At 35.2% G+C, this 18,171-nt stretch overlaps 1 protein-coding gene across 1 annotated transcript; it reads left to right on the top strand.

Annotated features, from left to right (window-relative positions):
• The first annotated feature begins 10,699 nt into the window (after positions 1 to 10,699).
• LOC133879940 (F-box protein At5g51370-like) lies at positions 10,700 to 15,530 on the top strand. The gene is made up of 2 exons (XM_062318764.1): positions 10,700 to 12,022; positions 14,753 to 15,530. The coding sequence occupies exons 1-2, from the start codon at positions 10,770 to 10,772 to the stop codon at positions 15,024 to 15,026; spliced, it is 1,527 nt and encodes a 508-aa protein (XP_062174748.1). The 5' UTR covers positions 10,700 to 10,769; the 3' UTR covers positions 15,027 to 15,530.
• The last annotated feature ends 2,641 nt before the right edge of the window (positions 15,531 to 18,171 follow it).

Genomic DNA, 18,171 nt, shown 5'->3' on the forward strand with positions numbered 1-18,171 from the left:
AAAATCGGATTGGATTAAATTTCAAGTTCTGCACAAGTCATAGTATTTTGACTATAACTTTCAGTTCAAGTATCGGATTAAGGTAAAATCAGCGGCTTTGGAAAGCTAATTCAAAATGCTATAAATCATTGTGAAATATAATTTTCATAATTCGAATGTATGCTACATTATAAGTGCCCCGCAATATAAAAACCCGAATTTCTTTACTCCTGGCAGCTGCAGACACTTCAAACCCTAGCATTATTTTCTCTTATTAGGGTTTTTGAGGGGTAAAGGCGTCATTTTGAAAATATGGCCCTAAATCATGGAGTTCTTTTCTCCTATTAGGGTTTAAAGGGGTGTAGATGTGTCATTTTGTAAAAGTGAGGTTTAACCTAATCTTCTGCTATAAATACCACATGCTAGGCACCACTTAGATCATCACTTTTCTCTTTAGAGCACTTGTCTTAGCTCTTGTCTTTTCTTTTGTAATTTGTTACTTTGTTCTTATTTCTTTTAATTTAAAGTTATTTTTCATTCTTCTTTATCTTCTTTTAATTAATCGCTTTAATTTAAAGTTATTCAATTTTTAGTTGTTCTTCTTCCTTTTCAATTTTATTTATTGCTTACTTTTTTATTTATTGTTATTTAGTTTCCGTTCCTCCTTTCTTTCCCATAATTTCAATCTGTTGTTTTCTTTTCACTTTTATTAAATTTCTATTCTTCTTTCTCTTATTCGCTTTTGTTATTTTATGTTTTCATTTCAAGAGTTTTTGGTGTTCTTAGTCATGAGAGGCTAAAATCATTAACTAAGGTTAAGGATGAAACCTCATCAATGATAACACCTATGCACTTGTCATAATATTCATAGATTCAATGTTCTTATGTATATTCAAATTCCATGTCAATTTATTGAATCATATTCTTTAGATTGATAATTTTTATTTAATGTTTGTTGTAATTCAATTGATGGATACATCGATTGATTTCTTTGAGATTGGGGTATCTATTTTGATTTTCGGATATAATAAATGATTTCGATTGAAAATGGATAATCGTTGTGATCTGTTTGAGTTGAATTCTTTAAATATTTTCATGCTTTGTTACTTAAGAATTTGAATATCGAGCTTATTGAATTGAATTTATGAATAAAATGCAAGAGTAGAGTGTTTGATTTAATTTGGTGAGTTCTGATGCCTTAGTTTTTTTTTATAAATTGTTCTTATTCAGTTTTATTTTTGTTTGTTATTTTGTTTGACAAATCTTTCAAATATTTGGCTCTAGGTTAAAATAAAGTTAATCTTTCAAATATTTGGCTCTACACAATCCTTTTTGTAGGTTTGTCTTGTTTTAAAACTTTGTTGGTAATAGATGTGACATCTTTAAGGTTTTTGTATCAAAGGTGAAACCTTTGATTCATAAATGTGTTCTAGGCTTGTAAAGTGCCTACCTTTAGGACCCTTTACTACGAGTGAATTTTGGTAAAGTTGAGTGGTAGGACACAGAAATTGCACAAAATGGATTTTGAATAGTTAGTGATTGATCATCCCTAGCAGTAATCAATACTACACATGAGTAATCAAACTCCCCTATGCTAATGATCAATTACTGCAACAACAAAAACTTAGTTTAGAGCTTTTAAGTGTGATTAGGGTTTGTGTTTAGGTATATGGCTAATTTTAAAGTATGAACATGTAGAAACAAGAAGTTTGACCTTTCGGAGGATCCAAGGTTGGATTTTAGCATTCTAGGTAAGTAATCACCCACAGCTTTTGTTCAACCCCTTTTAGGCAAAAAGCTCTCTCTTGTTGAGAGAGAGCTACCGAAAACCTTAGGTTTTCTTCCATCTCCTCAGTGAGAGTAGCCACCTCCTTTGTGAGGTTTCTCCGGGGAGGAAATATGGAGTCCTTCTCTATTCTCCTCCTCCCTCTTCTCTATTTCTTTTTTCTTGCCCTTGTATTATTTTTCGATGTTTTTTGTGGTTGCACTTTCCGACCAAACTAGAAGCTCTGGTCTCCTTCATACTCTCCTCTCAGCGTCTGTAGCACCTCTATCCGTTCACCGCTGTGTTGCACCACTCGCCTCCTTCCTGAAATTGGTTGGGTTTTGAGATCTATTTCTCATGCATTTTTGTAGCTTTCTTTGTTTTTTGCTGCACTTTTTGTGCTGTGTGAGTTACTGTCTCCCTGATTTTCAATGGTTTGATTTTTTTGACGAGATTTTTGTAGCTGAATTTGTGTTGGTGCCTCTCTCTTCGACAGTACTTGATTCAGACTCTGATAGTACTTCTTCTGCTTCAACCTCATTCCGGTTGTTGTTGCTGATTCCAAGGGGGGTGTTCAGATAAGTTCACTTTAATCTGTACCCATTTTAATTCTGTAACCACTTTATGTAGCCATATTGAGAGGACTGGGATACTTGTTTGTCCCATTTCCTATTGTTTGTTTGTATTTTCACACTGTTGTTTTCGTTTTAGGTTTATTATTAGATAGCCCACCATTTTTTCGGTTATTTGTTGTTTTTCTTTAGTATCCCCCACTCTCTCTTCCTTTTGGATTAAGAGTGGGAATGATCCTCCTATGTAACCATTTCCTGAATCAATTAGAAAAGAAAAAAAGAAAAGTAAGTAATCACCCATAGAAACCCTAAAATACTATGTCATCAAACATGAATATTTTATCTATAAACTGCAAGTGCATTTTGCCATACATGTATTTCATAAAAATATGTCATGAGACCTAGTATTTTTATAAATGTTGATTTACAAGTAAAATGATATTCTTGTGTTATCCATGAAATGAATTATGTTCTCAACTAAATTTTATATTGATGTGGTATACTGCCATTGGAAAAAAGGGGTGAAGAATCTGGGGTACATGCACACTGATATCTACTTGACCCTATAACCCACGTTTTTCTTTTTAATGTTAATTGCCTTGAATCCAATGGTTGGAAGTGACTGGTGCAATCATGTACGGATGGTGATTACACCCTACAGCACCGCTAGTTGTGTGCATTACCTGAGGTCGGACTCAATTGGACAACTAGGTGGTTGGCCATTGTACCTTACCAAGGCACCGGTGTTGCACCATATGTCACAAGGGACACACAAACCTCACCGTGAAAGGGTTATAAGTACGGATAGGCCATGTGGAGAATTGTTACGGACTATGAAATAATTACTATCATTATATTATATATACATTTTATCAACATGATTTTATGTCTTAAAACTGCATCATGTTTTTCCTTGATTATGCCTTGAACTGCCTTCTAAATGTACTATTTTTCATAGTTGCATAATTAATGTGACAATGATTATCTAGCATGAATATTTGAAACCTCATAACATTTTATGAAAAAGTACATACTTAAACTTCTTTCCAACTAAACTGAGCTCATTGCATGTGCTAGGTTTCCTTGGCGATTTACAACTTCAGCAACGACATGTTTCAAAGAGATGATGGGTAGGATAGCTCTCTCTTTAATCATTGTTGTACAATATGAAGAAGTATGGTCCCAATATTAGAAAAGGGACAACAAGCATAAACAAAACCAAATGGAAAAATAGAGTTTGAAAGCAAACAAGGGTTTTTTTTTTTTTTCTTTTTTTTTTTGGGGCGGGGGGGGGGGGGGGGGGGGGGGGTGCTGAAGGGAGCTGGTTTGAGGCAGAAGAAGAATAGAGTTATAGATTTCAACATACACATAGTTTACTGGCGAGCAATTGCACCAATTTGACGAATTCCAGCTTCTTTAGCTTGCACAGCTTGAGCTGATTTATTTACCCCATCAACTATCTATTGGCTGAGAATCCAAAGGAGTAAACAATTTGACCAAAGGCGGTGGTTCAGCCACCCCCTCATATATACATATAGGTTTTTTAAAAAAATAAAATAAAAAATTATTATAAGTGACACGTGTCACAATATAATTGGTGCTGATGTAGCACATTAACAGATTCTGCTAATTTTTCTAATGGTAGGGACCTTTTTTTTTTTTTTTTCCTTACCCTATGGAGTATTTAGTCACTTTTTAAACCATAATGAACTGTTTGTCAAAACTTCAAACCATAACGACCAATTTAGCATTTTCCCCTTCCATTTATTTCAAAACTTTCACGAGCAGATGCATTTTCGATCTCATTGTTGTGCTGATGTTGCGATGATTGCTTATCAGCCAGCCTTCTTCCCCTCCTAAAGCGACAATTCTTGAGCTTGGCCACACCAAATCCTAGAAGTGGCACCGCTTTGTCGATTGGCAAGACATATTCGAGGAGCACTGCCTGACAGAAAGGATGAATCGCTCTTGAAAATGAATCTATTGATTATCTCTGAATTGGTTGGATTGTAGGTGCGATGATTTCCTTCACATGTGAGGTCTTTGTAGTTCAAGTCCAAGATGACATAACTACGCCAAGTAAAAGAATAGAATAAGCATTTGATTCCTTCGTGGATGCTTCACTTCATTTAGAATCCTTCTAATCTAGTAGCTTATGATTATGAGCCATCCCTCTCTTGTTGACAAATATATAGCTTTAAAGATTTTTTTTTTTTTTTTTGTTTTGCGCCTCAGGGACTCTTTCAAATATTTGATGGATTATTGCTATATGTTTTTGGCTCGCTAAGATGGATAATAAGTGTGATAACAATTTCATAACTTCTATCATTATCTCCTCACGTTGAACCAAAACCTGACCTCTTGGGCATTTAGGACACGTTAAGTACGCAAAATGGTCATCCTTCTAGGAATATAAGATGTCAGAATGGAATGATCATCCCTTCTTTTTTTTTTTTTTTTTTTTTTTTTTTTTGGTGACAATGCATGCTCTCTGAACCAAAATTCCTAAAATACTAAAGATTTTTTTTTTTGGCCCCGGGGGCGGGGGCGGGGGGGGTGGGGGGGGGGGGGGGGAAGTTCACATACACCTCTCAAACTACCACATAATTAACAATGTTCTCCCAAACTACCAAACAATTGTCAATATCCCCCCAAGGCCAACAAAAAGACAAAAATGACATGGCAATTTTTCAATAAGACAAAAATACTCTTATAAAGTCAAAAAACAAAAATTTTAATTTTTTTCTTTTAAAAAACCAAAATTTTAATTTTTCTTTTTAAAAACAGGAAGAAAAAAAATTAATTTCTTTTAAAAAACAAAAAAAAAAAATCTTAATTTTTTTTTTTATGAAAAAAATACTAAAAACTTTTAAATTTTATTTTAATTTTTAAATTTGGCCACCTTGGTTTTTATTTATTTCTTCTTCTTCTTTTCTTTTCTTTTCTTTTTTTTTTTTTTTTGAATTTTTAGTATTTTATTTTATTAAGGGTGCTTAGGTCATTGGGGGGAACATTGATAATTTTTGGTACTTTGAAGGAGTTATGTGGACTTTACCTTCTTTTTTTTTTTTCAAAAAAATAAAATAAAATCTATGGGTAGCCAATCACCACAATTCCACAAGGGGTGGCCGGCCACCCTAATAGGATACCATGGGTGGTTGCACCACCCCCGAAGCCCCTCGTGGTGTTTTGTTGGGTGGTCAGCCACCCATAGAATTAATTAATAATTTTTTTTTTTTATTATTAAAAAAAAAAAAAAAAAAAAAAAAAAAAAAAAAAGAGGAAAAAATCCACATACTCTCCTCAAAATACCATTCACTTATCAATGTCTACCTAATGACAAAATCACTCTTAATAAAAATTATAGAAAGCAACCAATAGAAAGGAAATATATATATATATATATATATATATATGCACGCACACCCAAGGTGCCAAACCACCCACATCACTTGGGAGTGGTGGCCAGACCGCCCCCAGGTGGTTCAGAGTGGCTAAACCACCCCCAGGGAGTGGATCAGCCACTCCAAACAGGGAGTGATTCTAGTCCCCTTAGTCTTGGTCGAAGTGGCAGAGTCATCAGCGACGTCGGAGACGAGAATAGTGGAGCCCCCAAGCTTGAGTTGAGCGGAGAGGACAAGGGGAAGCTCGTGCTTGGCCTTTTTTGCTTATGGTGCATGGTTCGACCAAGCTCCTCAGTGCCGAACGCAACCTTGTAGAACTGCAAAACGCCGTTCGCCTTTAGAGCTTCCACTAGCACCCATGGCTTCACCATCGTGAATGACACCATGGCCTCATTTGCCATTGCGTTCTCCACTCTTCCCCTGTTCTGCACCTTTTGTTGTACCATTGAACCAAACCTTCTAGAGAGCAATAGAGAAACCAAAAAACACAAAAGCAAACTCTACACACACACAGAGAGAGAGAGAGAGAGAGAGAGAGAGAGAGAGAGAGAGAGAGAGAGAGAGAGAGAGAGAGAGAGAGAGAGAGAGAGAGAGAGAGAGAGAGAGAGAGAGAGAGAGAGAGAGAGAGAGAGAGAGAGAGAAGGAAACCCTGGGGGTGGTTCAATGACCACCCCTTCTTCTTCTTCTTCTTCTTTAATTTTTTTATTATTTTTGTAGAATTTATAGGGGATATTTGTGTCTTATTAAAAAAATTAGGATTATTTTTGTCTTGTTATTGGCCTTGGGAGACATTGACAATTGGGTGGTATTACTAGTTTGAGAGAGATATATGGACTTTTACAAAAATAAAAAAGTAACGTGAGGTTTTTTGAAAAAAAAAAAACAGTATATTCCTCCAAGAATAGTTATTAGGAGTGGGCAGAACTCGCCCGTACCCCAAATCCACCCTACCCCGCCCCTTCCTGTCCCGGAAATTACGGTTATTAAGTGCAAAATGTATGAGGCGAGTATTAGTTTGGCTGCCCTGCTATTTGCAGGGCGGCTTGTAGAAATTGATTTCTCCCGACCCGCCCCGCACATGCATCTAGTTGGTATATAACCTTTGTTTCCTATTATGCATTTGTCGCATTTAATCAAAGTTGTCGGCTTAAGGCTGTTGGACCACAAAGGGTGCAAACCCAAGTGTAGGTTTTCGCAAGTAATAATTCTCGGTAAGTACGAGGTCGATCCACAGGGAATAGTAGATACTAAGTAAAATTCTTACTATTGTGCAGAAAAGTAAATTGATTTGATTTTTCCACTAAAAAGTGGAGCAATGGATAGATGATAAACTAAAATAAAATTAACTAAACTAAATTAATAGAAAGAAAAATTAAAAGAAAACACTAAGGCTTCAGGGATCCACTTAGTAATTTATTACATATTCTTGAGACATAATATAAAATAGATCAAATATGGGTTGATTGAGAATTTGATTTCAAAAACATGACACAATAAATTAAGCATTCAATATATTTTCGAATTATATCAAATCAAACAAAGTAAGCATTTGATATAAACAAAAATTATAATGAATCAAAATAAACTTGTTTCATTAAATTACTCTCAAATAAAAATCATTCCCAAATTTAATCATTAATCTATGAAAAACAAATAACATAGTCTCAATAATACATAATAAAAATACTAGGCTTCACCCTTAGCCTTAGCTAGAGATTTAACCACTTATGTTTATAAAAAATAACAAACAACAAAACCGGTTGAGAGCCTCCATAATTGCCCCCTTCTCTGTTTCTCCTTTGGCTTCTCCCCCGGCTTCTTCTCTTCTTGCACAAGCAAAGCATGATATATATATATATATATAGACTAATTTGCTAGGTCTTTTGATGCCACACACATGCTTTCTTGATTCTTTCCTTGTTTAAGAATTATTGAAAGTTTGGCTCTTTATGGAAAATAAATCACGTATCTCGACAATTAATGCAGCGCATGACTTTTCCATGTCTCTATACATGTGTCGGTGAGTTATGCATGAAAAGAGCTGATTAGGTGCTAATCTTTTCATTGTAGGAAATATGTGTGAGTTAGGTCCCCATAAATCTGTCAGATAAGGAAAGAAAATCAATTGCCTTGTTATGGAAAGAGATGCTTTTCTTATTTTTCATGTTTTGTTTTCTTCTATGTGGATCCCACGAATTTATTCTTTATTTCCTTGGTCCTCCACACGTCTTTCTCCTTTTAGTCTTCTACAAAATAACAATTCATTGCATTAATACTAATTTAAGCTCAACTTTAATAATTAAACAATATTTCCCAATTAAATATAAAATGCAAGAATTATAATAAAATATAGTATGATAATGCTTATTTTAATAGAGAAAATATGCAGTTTCAAGCTATTATCAAAGGCCACGTGGCTTTCATGCTGCCAAAGGAAGAGGTGTGCGCCGAATTTGGAGAAGTGTAAAATAATGTTGAGAAGTGAGATCATTAATACGAGTAGTGGCAATAGTGGACTCTACGTTTCCTTGCTTGTTTGTTGGAGCACCTTTCCACAATAACTAGAGGAATAGTTATTCGATTGAAATATTATGATTCACCCCTAACAGTTGGAGCACCTTTTTGGGTATCTGAAACGCCTCATTAATGCCCTTTGCAAAGTAAGCCACCTGTCCTTCATTCACGAGTCTTCGATCCCTGGTTTCAATGACCAGCTTTGTTTGCTTCATCTTTGAAATCAGAAGATACCTGCCCCGCCCTGACTCCACCCCGCCACGTGATACTAGACACCTAACGGATTAACATTCTAAATTGCGGGTTGCGGATCATAGTTTTCAAACCCGTGACTTGCGGGCCGGGTGTGGAAAAACCGACCCGATCTGACTCATTCTCACCCCTAATAATTATTTCTCTTATTTTTTTAGAAGAATAGTTTTTCTTCTAATTTTTTAGTCGAATAACTATTACTCTAGTTATCAGAATAGCCATTTTCATGAGAATAATTATTCCAAAAAGTGGTTTGCAACCAAAAATTTAAAAAAAAAAAAAAAAAAAATGACTACTTAAAAAACGTATTCCGCATAACAAATATAACCTTGGCATACAAGAGTTTAAAAAATGGAATGCTACCAATACTTGAAGAAGAAAAATGTTTCACACATTCTTACGCTCTTAAGTGCTGTTTTTTTTTTTTTTCAATCACTTAATGATGATTTTTACATAAGTAAAAAAAAAAAAATACTTGAAAGGTTCAATAATGGCTCATCATCCTCACAAAAAGCTTGACGGCATAAGACACAGTTTCGAACATCACTATAAACATTAAACTGTGTACTGTTGGGAGGGGCCAAGGGGAAGTGCATTCAAAAGGCCACAGAAACAGAAAATAATGCGCGACCTACTGAATCAAATTTCACACCAAAAAAAAGCCTCTTTCGTCATGAATCATGATCACATCTAACTGTAACGTACACCCGCAACAAAATACAAAACGGCGGGGCTTTGAATTCTGAAAAAGAAAAATAATTATATATTAGATAACGACAACATAATTTTGATTTCTTTTCTGGAAAAAAAGGAAAAAGAATAGAGGCCCTGAAAAATCTTATCCGTTCACAAAAAGTCCAACACTCTGATCCTGAGGTGTACTTGCGGAACCGATTGCGTCACCGCCTCCCTCACGTGAGACAAATTTATGGAACTTCAAAAGGGATTACAATCTTTATTATAGCCTATAACCACAGTACTCATTTGGTAATCATTTTTCTCCCTCTTTTTTTTTTTTTTTTTTTTTTTTTTTCTTTTTCTTTTTTCCTGAACGATAAATAAAAAAATTAAATTGTGAAACTAATAAAGATTGAGATACCAAAACTTGTTAAATTTTAGGGTTAAATACCCTGTAGTACTTGAATTTTAGGTTTTTTTAAATTTAAAACTTGAGTTTTTATTTGTTTCATAGGTCGTACCTGAGTTAAGAGTAAAAACTCGTTTAGTACTTCTGTTACATTTTTCGTCAAGATATTAATAGTATGTTAGGTTGACATTTGACACTATATAAAAAAAATTTAAAAAAAAATCTTAAAAAAAATTATACAAAAATAATAAAATAATACAATTTTTTTAAAAAAATAAGGTTTTTTTTTCATTTAAATAAATATTTTAATGTGACGTAAATTTAAAATTATTTTTTTTGTGTTTGCATTGTTTGTTAATATTTTTATTTTAAGAGGAGAAAACAAAAGATATGAACAAAATAGAGAATGATCCTCTCCATTTCGGTTAGTGTATTCAAGATGGGTAAAATGGTTTTAAAAAATAAAATGACCATTTTGCCCCTCTAAATCAACTAATTGGCTGAAATGGAGAGGATCCATTTCCGAACAAAATGTTTAACAAAAGAATGAATTTTACTACATCTCTCGTATGATTATATTTTATAAAAATGAGTGTCATATAACTCATGTGGACTGTACACATTTTAGTTGTTTACATGATAAGTGTTATTAGTCTACTGCGTAATAATCTACATTTTAGTAGAATCGAATTCTCTCATTTTGAAATGAAATAGATTATTTATTTCATGATTGGGATAAAAAGTTTGTGTGTTTAACCGTATATATGGAGTCAATGATGAAACGTCTTTTAAACTATGTCAAACTGTGTTAACTTTAAGTACAGATCATGAAATTGATATTCTTTATTTCATTTAAAAAAAAAAAAAAAAAAAAAGAAGAAACTTTATTCTATTTTTTTAGCTACCGATGTGATAAATGTGACGTGGAGAAACAGATTAATTTGTGAAAGTCTTATAAAAGCTATGCTTTCCTTAACCGCACTCAATTGCTTAAAAATGTCATTATAAAACTAGTTAGATATTTCCATAATCCCATGAATCTGTTCAGAAATCCAGAGAGACAAAAAAAAACAAAACAGCAGGGTACTTGGCTTGGCTTGGGTTTCATCGATTAGAAGAATTTCAAACCTCCAAACCTTAAAGCCAAGGCAATTCTAATATAACAACCTCAATAAATAAAATAAAATAAAAGAGAAATGTCAGATTCGGCGGAGACAAACCCTAGCCCTCCCAATCACCCGAACCCAAAGAGGGCCAGAGCAAGGCCTCTGAGCCTCCCAGACGTATTTTTCAAAGACCAGGAAGCTCTCAAGCATGCTATTCTCCAGATGCAGCTCCACCACCAGCACCACCAATCCCCTATCGCCACGTCGCCGTCTCCTTCCTCCCCAACAACCTCCTGCTCCTCGTCTTCCCTCGACCTCACCGCCCTTTCCCTAGAACACGCCGCACCCGATCCCACCTCCCTCCTCTCCGACACTCTTCTATTGCGTATCTTCTCCAAGCTTCCTGTATCCCAATACCATTCCAATTCCTTGGTCTGCAAGCGCTGGTTGTTCCTTCACGGTCGCTTGGTGCAATCGCTCAAGCTCTTGGACTGGGGGTTTCTCGACTCGGGTCGGCTTTTTCGCCGGTTCGCCAATGTCTCGGAAGCCGATATCGTCCGCGCCTGTATCCGGTCGCGCCGAAACTCCGGCATTCTCGTGACCCACAAGGCCGTTTCGGTCCACGTCGATTCGAACTTCTCCGGAAATGGGTTTATCGGGGAGACCGATTTCTTGCCGACCCGGGTCATTGACCAGGGGCTCAAGTCGTTGGCCGAGTCGTACCCGAATCTCCGGAGATTGGTGGCTATCGGAGCGAGCGAAGATGGGTTGTTGTCGGTAGCCAAGGAGTGTCAGATACTGCAGGAATTGGAGCTCCATTGTTGTGGGGATTTGAGCTTGAGAGGGATTTCGGGGTTTACGAACTTGCAGATTGTGAAATTAGTCGGTTGGGTTGATGGGTTTTACGGCTCGGTGGTATCGGATATCGGGTTGACGATATTGGCGCAAGGGTGTAGGCGGTTGGTGAGGCTTGAGCTGTGCGGTTGCGAGGGAAGCTATGACGGGATCAAGGCGATTGGGCAGTGCTGCCAGATGCTGGAGGAAATGATTCTGAGAGATCACAGGATGGATGCCGGGTGGTTGGCCGCTTTATCCTATTGTGGGAATTTGAAGACTTTGAGGCTGCAGTCGTGCAGGAGCATCGACTCGAGCCCTGGCCCAGACGAGCATCTGGGGTTGTGTAAGACGCTGGAAGGCTTGCATTTACAGCGGTGTCAAATGCGGCCTAGGGATCAGCACGGCGTGAGAGCGCTGTTTTTGGTGTGTAGGGAGGTTAGGGAGATTGTGTTGCAGGATTGTTGGGGGTTGGAGAATGAGGTTTTCGGATTTGCTGGTATTTGTAGGTATGAGCTCTCTTTGTCGTTGTGTTGTACAGATTTATTACAATTATGGAGTTCACTTTTAATGCGTTTTAAGATTGTATGGTGATTGCGCTTGCTGTTTTTAGTTGACGAGAAAGTAGCTGTTACTGTATTACTAACAAAGTTCATGTATTAGCTAGACATTGTTGTATGCCCTCAAAAGTGTGAGAAAAATATACATTGAGAACAAAAATGAAATAATAATAATAATAAAAATAAAAACACTCAGTGCTGCTCAATAGTTTCTATTTTAGCACCTAAAGAAAAAAAAATAACAAAACAACAGTAGTCTTTCCTTTGGAAAATATTCTTGTTAGCATGAACAATCTTTTTGTGACTGTATTTGTTTTCCATAGACATTTACAGCTACTAACTGACCTGGTGAGATATAATTCAGGGTGCCCCAAGATTTAGATGAAAAAAAAATACAAGCCTTTGTCCCTTTTAATTTTGCTCACAGCGGTTATAACTCTTTAAGTCAAGTTGTAATTAAACTTAGAAGAAAACTTCATGGAAATTTCTCAAGCTGCCTAGCTATGTACTTGTGGATGAAATTGAGAGTTGATATGAGGTGAACTTGAAAAGCAGCCATTACAAGATGTTAGGAATTCTTTGAAATCAGTATTTGTGAGTTGTAATTTTTATTAAAGAATTTGCTATATCCTCTGACTGAAACACTAGTATTAATTCTCCAAAACATAAAAACTAAAAGCGAAAGTTTATGCATTGTTGAGGAGAGGTCCTTAGTTGGGGTATATGTGCACAATAAAATGTGATTCAAACCTGAAACAAAAAGTCCATAATAATGAGGTCAATTGTTGAACGAAATTACTTATTAGGTGCCCCGACTTGCTAGTATGAAAGTTTCAGTAACCTAAGACATTTATTGTCTCGAGCATGTCTTTTAGATATTCCAAACCGGTACACAGTATATGTAAGAACCCAAGGTATCACTGATTCCTCTGTAAGTTGGAGGGCTCCAACTTAGTGGCTAAAACTTAAAGATACAATATTATTTAAAAGAATCCTAACATGATCCTTTAACCAAGTGCGAGCCATGGAAGAAAAATTATTGGGGTTTACTTCTTTCCTTGAGTTACCCTATCTTCTTTTATTGTATTCCAATTTCTTTATACAAGAAGATCTCTAAGTTTGATGTGTGTCCTTGCACTGGGTTTTCCCTAAAGCAAGTCAGAGAATATGTGAGAGATTGAGATGGGTCTGAGCCAATGTTGAATAAAAACATGTTATGGCTACGGTTTCTCCACAGCTGGAAATGCATGTAAGGTAATGGGGAAAATGCAGAGCCTTCATCCTCCCAACCCATGGATGTTATGAACAGAACAGATACAGTAATTTAGTATAAAAGAATAATGAAATTTACATAGTAGTAAGTTCTTAAATAATAAGTTGAATTCTTTTATGGAAGAAGGTGTTTCTGTTTGCCAGATGACCATGTTTTTAAGATCCTAAGAGATCAGTAAACTAGAGAACTAAAAGTTTGTAATTTAAAGTTTTCATCAGTGTGAATACATAAGAAAGTGAGGACTTTGAAGGAAATTCAGTCTTTATTCTTCCTTAATCTGTATTTCTGGACAGCTGGTTTTGTTTATCCTTTGGTGATTAGTTATCATGATTTTTATTTTTATTATTATTATTATTATTATTATTATTATTATTTTCGAGTTAGGTGTTTTGTCTTGTATATTTCATGTGTACCTGGGGCGTCTTATGCTTTTAATGATTTTACTTATCAAAAAAAGTGAATACATAAGGAAGTATCAATTTCAAGAAGAATGATGTAAAGTTAGTTGTGATGTTCCAAATAAGTGTTCTCTAGATGTTTTATTACAAAAAGAGGACTTCTCTATAGTTTTTTGAAGGCTGTTGGACATTGAGATGTGATAAATATATCAGCACAATTTACTTATTGGAAAGTTTAATTCAGATTCTCAAGAAATCAAGATAACATTTCCTGTCAAGCCAGTGGTCTTTGGATCAAAATGGCATCTCCACCCATCTTGAATCAGTTGAAAAATGAAGTCACTCCTTCAAACCCATACAGTAACTTGACTTATAGTTTTCTATCAAAAGAAAAGAAAAAATGCATTCCCTGCAATCAACGCCAGAAATTACAAATGTTTTTATATCTGTATGCACTATGCCTAAATGTTATATGCAAAGCTGTATGGGGGCTGAAGAAATGGCTTCAATGACAATTTCCACAGTAATCCATATTTCTTGCAATGGTATTTGAGGCCTTTGTATTTATTTATTTATTTTGTAGTGTTTTTCTTTGACATCGGTGTTGGTTATGAATTCAAATGGAAAATGAAATGTGTTTGTGTGTGCATGCACGCTTTTGTTTTTCTTTCATACAAATTTAAGTTTTCTTGTAAGCCGTATAGTTTATGCTCTTCATTTCTGGCTTTGAAGAATTCTTTATCTGAGGCCATAAATAAAGCCCATATGAACTTGTCAAATAGAGCCTTTACATTCATGATAACGGCTCTTTATATGGATGTTCATCCATCATTTTAGGATTTGGCAAGGTGTACTTTTACCATGGCTAGTTGGTAACTTGGTGTACAACATTTTGATACAATGTCTAATGAGGAAACTAATAGCTGCCTATTTGAAATCTTGTATATTATAGCCAAATATTATTGATTTGAAGTTTTGAATGAAAAATTTACTTTTCTCCTTTCCTAGGGGGGTGAAGTTGCTTTCTTTGGAAGGATGCTCATTGCTGACAGTGGAAGGTTTGGAGTTGGTAATCCTTTCTTGGAAGGAGCTTCAAAGACTTAGAGTAGTATCATGTAACAAAATAAAGGACAGTGAAGTGACTCCTGCCCTGGCAGCCTTGTTCTCTGTTCTTAAAGAGTTAAAATGGCGACCAGATTGCAGGTCTCTCCTCCAATCAAGTCTTGCTGAGACTGGTTTGGGAAAGAAAGGTGGTCGCTTTTTCAAGACTTTTAAGAGTTGAACTTGCTACTTGTTTCTTAGAATCTGTGCTTCAATCAGTGAAACTCAGATGATTTGCATAGCAGCTGTATAATAATTCGGCAATACAACACACTCCCTGCTACATTGTAGACTTGTAGTCATTATCTTGTCTGATTTGGAGGTTTATCATCATGATAACAGAGGATGATTTGCGTTCTTGCTTCAGTGCCCTGCCAAAGGGAGCACGTCCTTCGAAGCGTTCTAATCCCTCACCACTCAGTTGTAAATGGGATAGCCAGCTTGACCAAATTTTGGTGTCAAGTTGAAACTGTAATGTTGTTGGTTGATGCCCCCCACAGCTTCCCTAATGTTCAACAAGGTTAGAAATGCTAATTTTGTTACGTTGGGTAGTTGAACTGACTTGGTAGGCGTTAACATAAGCACAGACATTTAGTACAGTTTTTTTACTTCTTTTTACAACTGGATGTGTATCATCTATTCTTCTACCACAAGTTATAGTGAAAAACTTTCTGCAGTTTGAATATTCTGAGGATCCCTTGTCATTTCATGAGTTTGCTTTGTTGGGTATTTTCTTCAACAAAGCAGAGGTTCATCTGAACAATGCCTGCTAGTTTCAAACAAATTACTACTCATGGAAGTGACGCATGTTTATTGAGATTGTTCTGTGTAGATTTTTGGCTTGTTCTATACATGCTATTTATGCATGTTCAGATGACAGCTCTTGTACACAGATTGATATTGCAGATCTTTCTCTTGTATATGACATAAGGATGGACAAATTTACAGGCTGGAGTTTTTGGCTTTTTTTTTACTTCATGGCAGAGAATTGTCTTACGTTTGATAGGCGGAATAGACCCTCAGAATTATCTTTGTTTTGTTGTATTGTAAGGGTTTTTTAAGAAATTTAATTATAATATGATTCTATTCACCAGTACCAAAAAGCGGAATAAGAATAGCTATTACTATTCTAGTATTACAATCAAACTAATAAATAACAACTATTTCATTTTATATTTTTTCATTTTCAGTAATAACTATTGTTTTTTTCCAATATTATTCAGTATACCAAACATGCCAGAAGGGTTAATGGTTTTCAACTTCATTGCAATTTGCAAAGGGTGTTGGTTCAATTCCATGTAACAATAAAGATAAGGAATTATTTGGTGTGTAAAAAAAGGTAGTAGCAGTAAAATAACAATAACAAACACTCACTCGTGGTTAAAAAAATAAAATAAAATAAAATAAAATAAAAAAATCGTGGGGTTAAATACTCTATTTACTAATGAAGAAAATCCTTGAATAGTTTTCAATTAAGAAATTGTTGTACATGAAACTTGTAAAATGCCCACTCTCCTGTATAACAAAACTATACAATAAAATCCAGAAAGGCAGAAAGAGACTCTTTCATCATTCGGGTCATATACAATTTAATCAATTGAATGAGAGATCCGATTATCATAATAGACAATTAGACATTCTTATAATTCTATCTATAAATGCTTAGAAAATAGGCAAAACAATTAGTGCAACAACACACAAACCTGACTTAATGGGTCTTCATACCCTTTTGTTGTTGACATTTCCTTTTAAATTCTTACCCAATTGTTAATCTAGAATCCATTTTCCGCCCTTATTAGTGATAGGCTAATAGTGACCCTATTTTTATGCGCATTCAAACGACCAGCACGTTCTAAGATCTCCTGCAACGAGAACCTAACACATGGTTTATTGATAGTAAGCTAATTCAATAAATAGATCATATGTTGGTTGAATATTGAGTTCCGCTTAGGCTATCTGCTACTAAGCTGCACACAGGATCTTCGACAACTTTCGCCCCCTTTCGGGAACACTTTCTTACTAATATTCCCTCAAACTATAGATTGAGTCAATGTCCTCCAATAATAAAAATATCCTTAATTAAAAATCATAAAAAAATTAAAAAATTAAAGAGAGAGAGAGAGAGAAGGGATGTTGGAACAGAGCCACTGCCATAGCCGGCCTGAGGTGAATGTGTTTGATTGTTTTGATAGGAATGCTGATAAAGAACTGAAAAGGGTAAAGGAGAAGAATGGGTTACGAAAACAAACCTGAAGATGTAAATTATAGAAGACCCTTCAATTAGTAGTAGAAGTCCATCCTCCTCTAAATTGAGAAGGATCTCAGATCATGGATTCTTATGGACCGTTGATTATGTGTGGATATTTGAATCACAGATTCCCGATCATCAAGTCGACTTGCTGAAACAGTGGACAATGAATGCTTTTTGCTTGTTTCTCTTGATGAGTTTCATCTCCTTTTGAGAACTATTAATTGAATACATCTGCTACTGATTACACAAGTTCACATGGTAGTAGAAGAATTCAAGAATTCAGTCACAGTTGAAGATACATAACTGTAGTTATGGTCTATTAGAAGCCATTAATATTTAGGGTTGGTTTGGATTTGTGATTTTAAAAAGTGCAATTTGAAAAAGTGATTTTTAAAAAAACAGTTAAGCGTTTGACAAAATCACTGTTTGGCCTTTAAAATAGCAGGATAACCTTTTAAAATAGTGCGTTTATTTTAATAGGGGTGGCAAATTCCAAAATCTTTTTTATTTTTATTTTTTTTTTAGTTTTAGTTTTTCTTTTTCTTTTTCTTTTTTTCTTTTTTCTTTTTCCTTTTTCAGGGGCATTTTTTTTTTTCTTTTCTTGCTAGCCTTTTTTTTTTTTCGATGAATAATTATATCAATTTCATTCAAACGAAACCAGAATGCAACTTAAACAAGTGACAGGGACACAAGAGAAACCCTGTACAGAAACACAAAACCCCAAAACAAAAACTTAAAAATTATATCAGCATATTAACATTGATATTCTAGTCTTGACAAAGATTGAAATTCTATCTAGACTTCTTCAATCTCCTTTGCCCTAAAATTCTAGAACGAACCTCCCAAATAATCACCTTTAAAATCTGTTCCTCTATTTTTTGTTGACCTTTATGCTTGAGCTCATTTCTAGCCTTGGATAAGACATTGCCAATTTTTGGTAGTTTAGGAGGGACATTAACACAATTTATAGTTTGGGGGACATTACAATCGAGTGGTAGTTTAAAGGGTTGGTGGACTTTTCCTTTACTTTTTCTTCATTCTTTTTTCTTTTTTTTTCTTTCTTAACCTAATTTTA

Source organism: Alnus glutinosa, chromosome 10 (genome assembly GCF_958979055.1).
Source record: "Alnus glutinosa chromosome 10, dhAlnGlut1.1, whole genome shotgun sequence".
In the NCBI taxonomy this organism is placed as follows: Eukaryota; Viridiplantae; Streptophyta; class Magnoliopsida; order Fagales; family Betulaceae; genus Alnus; species Alnus glutinosa.

Excerpts from the sequence above, each read along its gene's own strand:
- LOC133879940 (XM_062318764.1), top strand. The coding sequence starts at position 10,770 with ATGTCAGATTCGGCGGAGACAAACCCTAGCCCTCCCAATCACCCGAAC. Across the intron at positions 12,023-14,752 it reads GGATTTGCTGGTATTTGTAG|GGGGGTGAAGTTGCTTTCTT; the intron begins GTATGAGCTCTC and ends CTCCTTTCCTAG.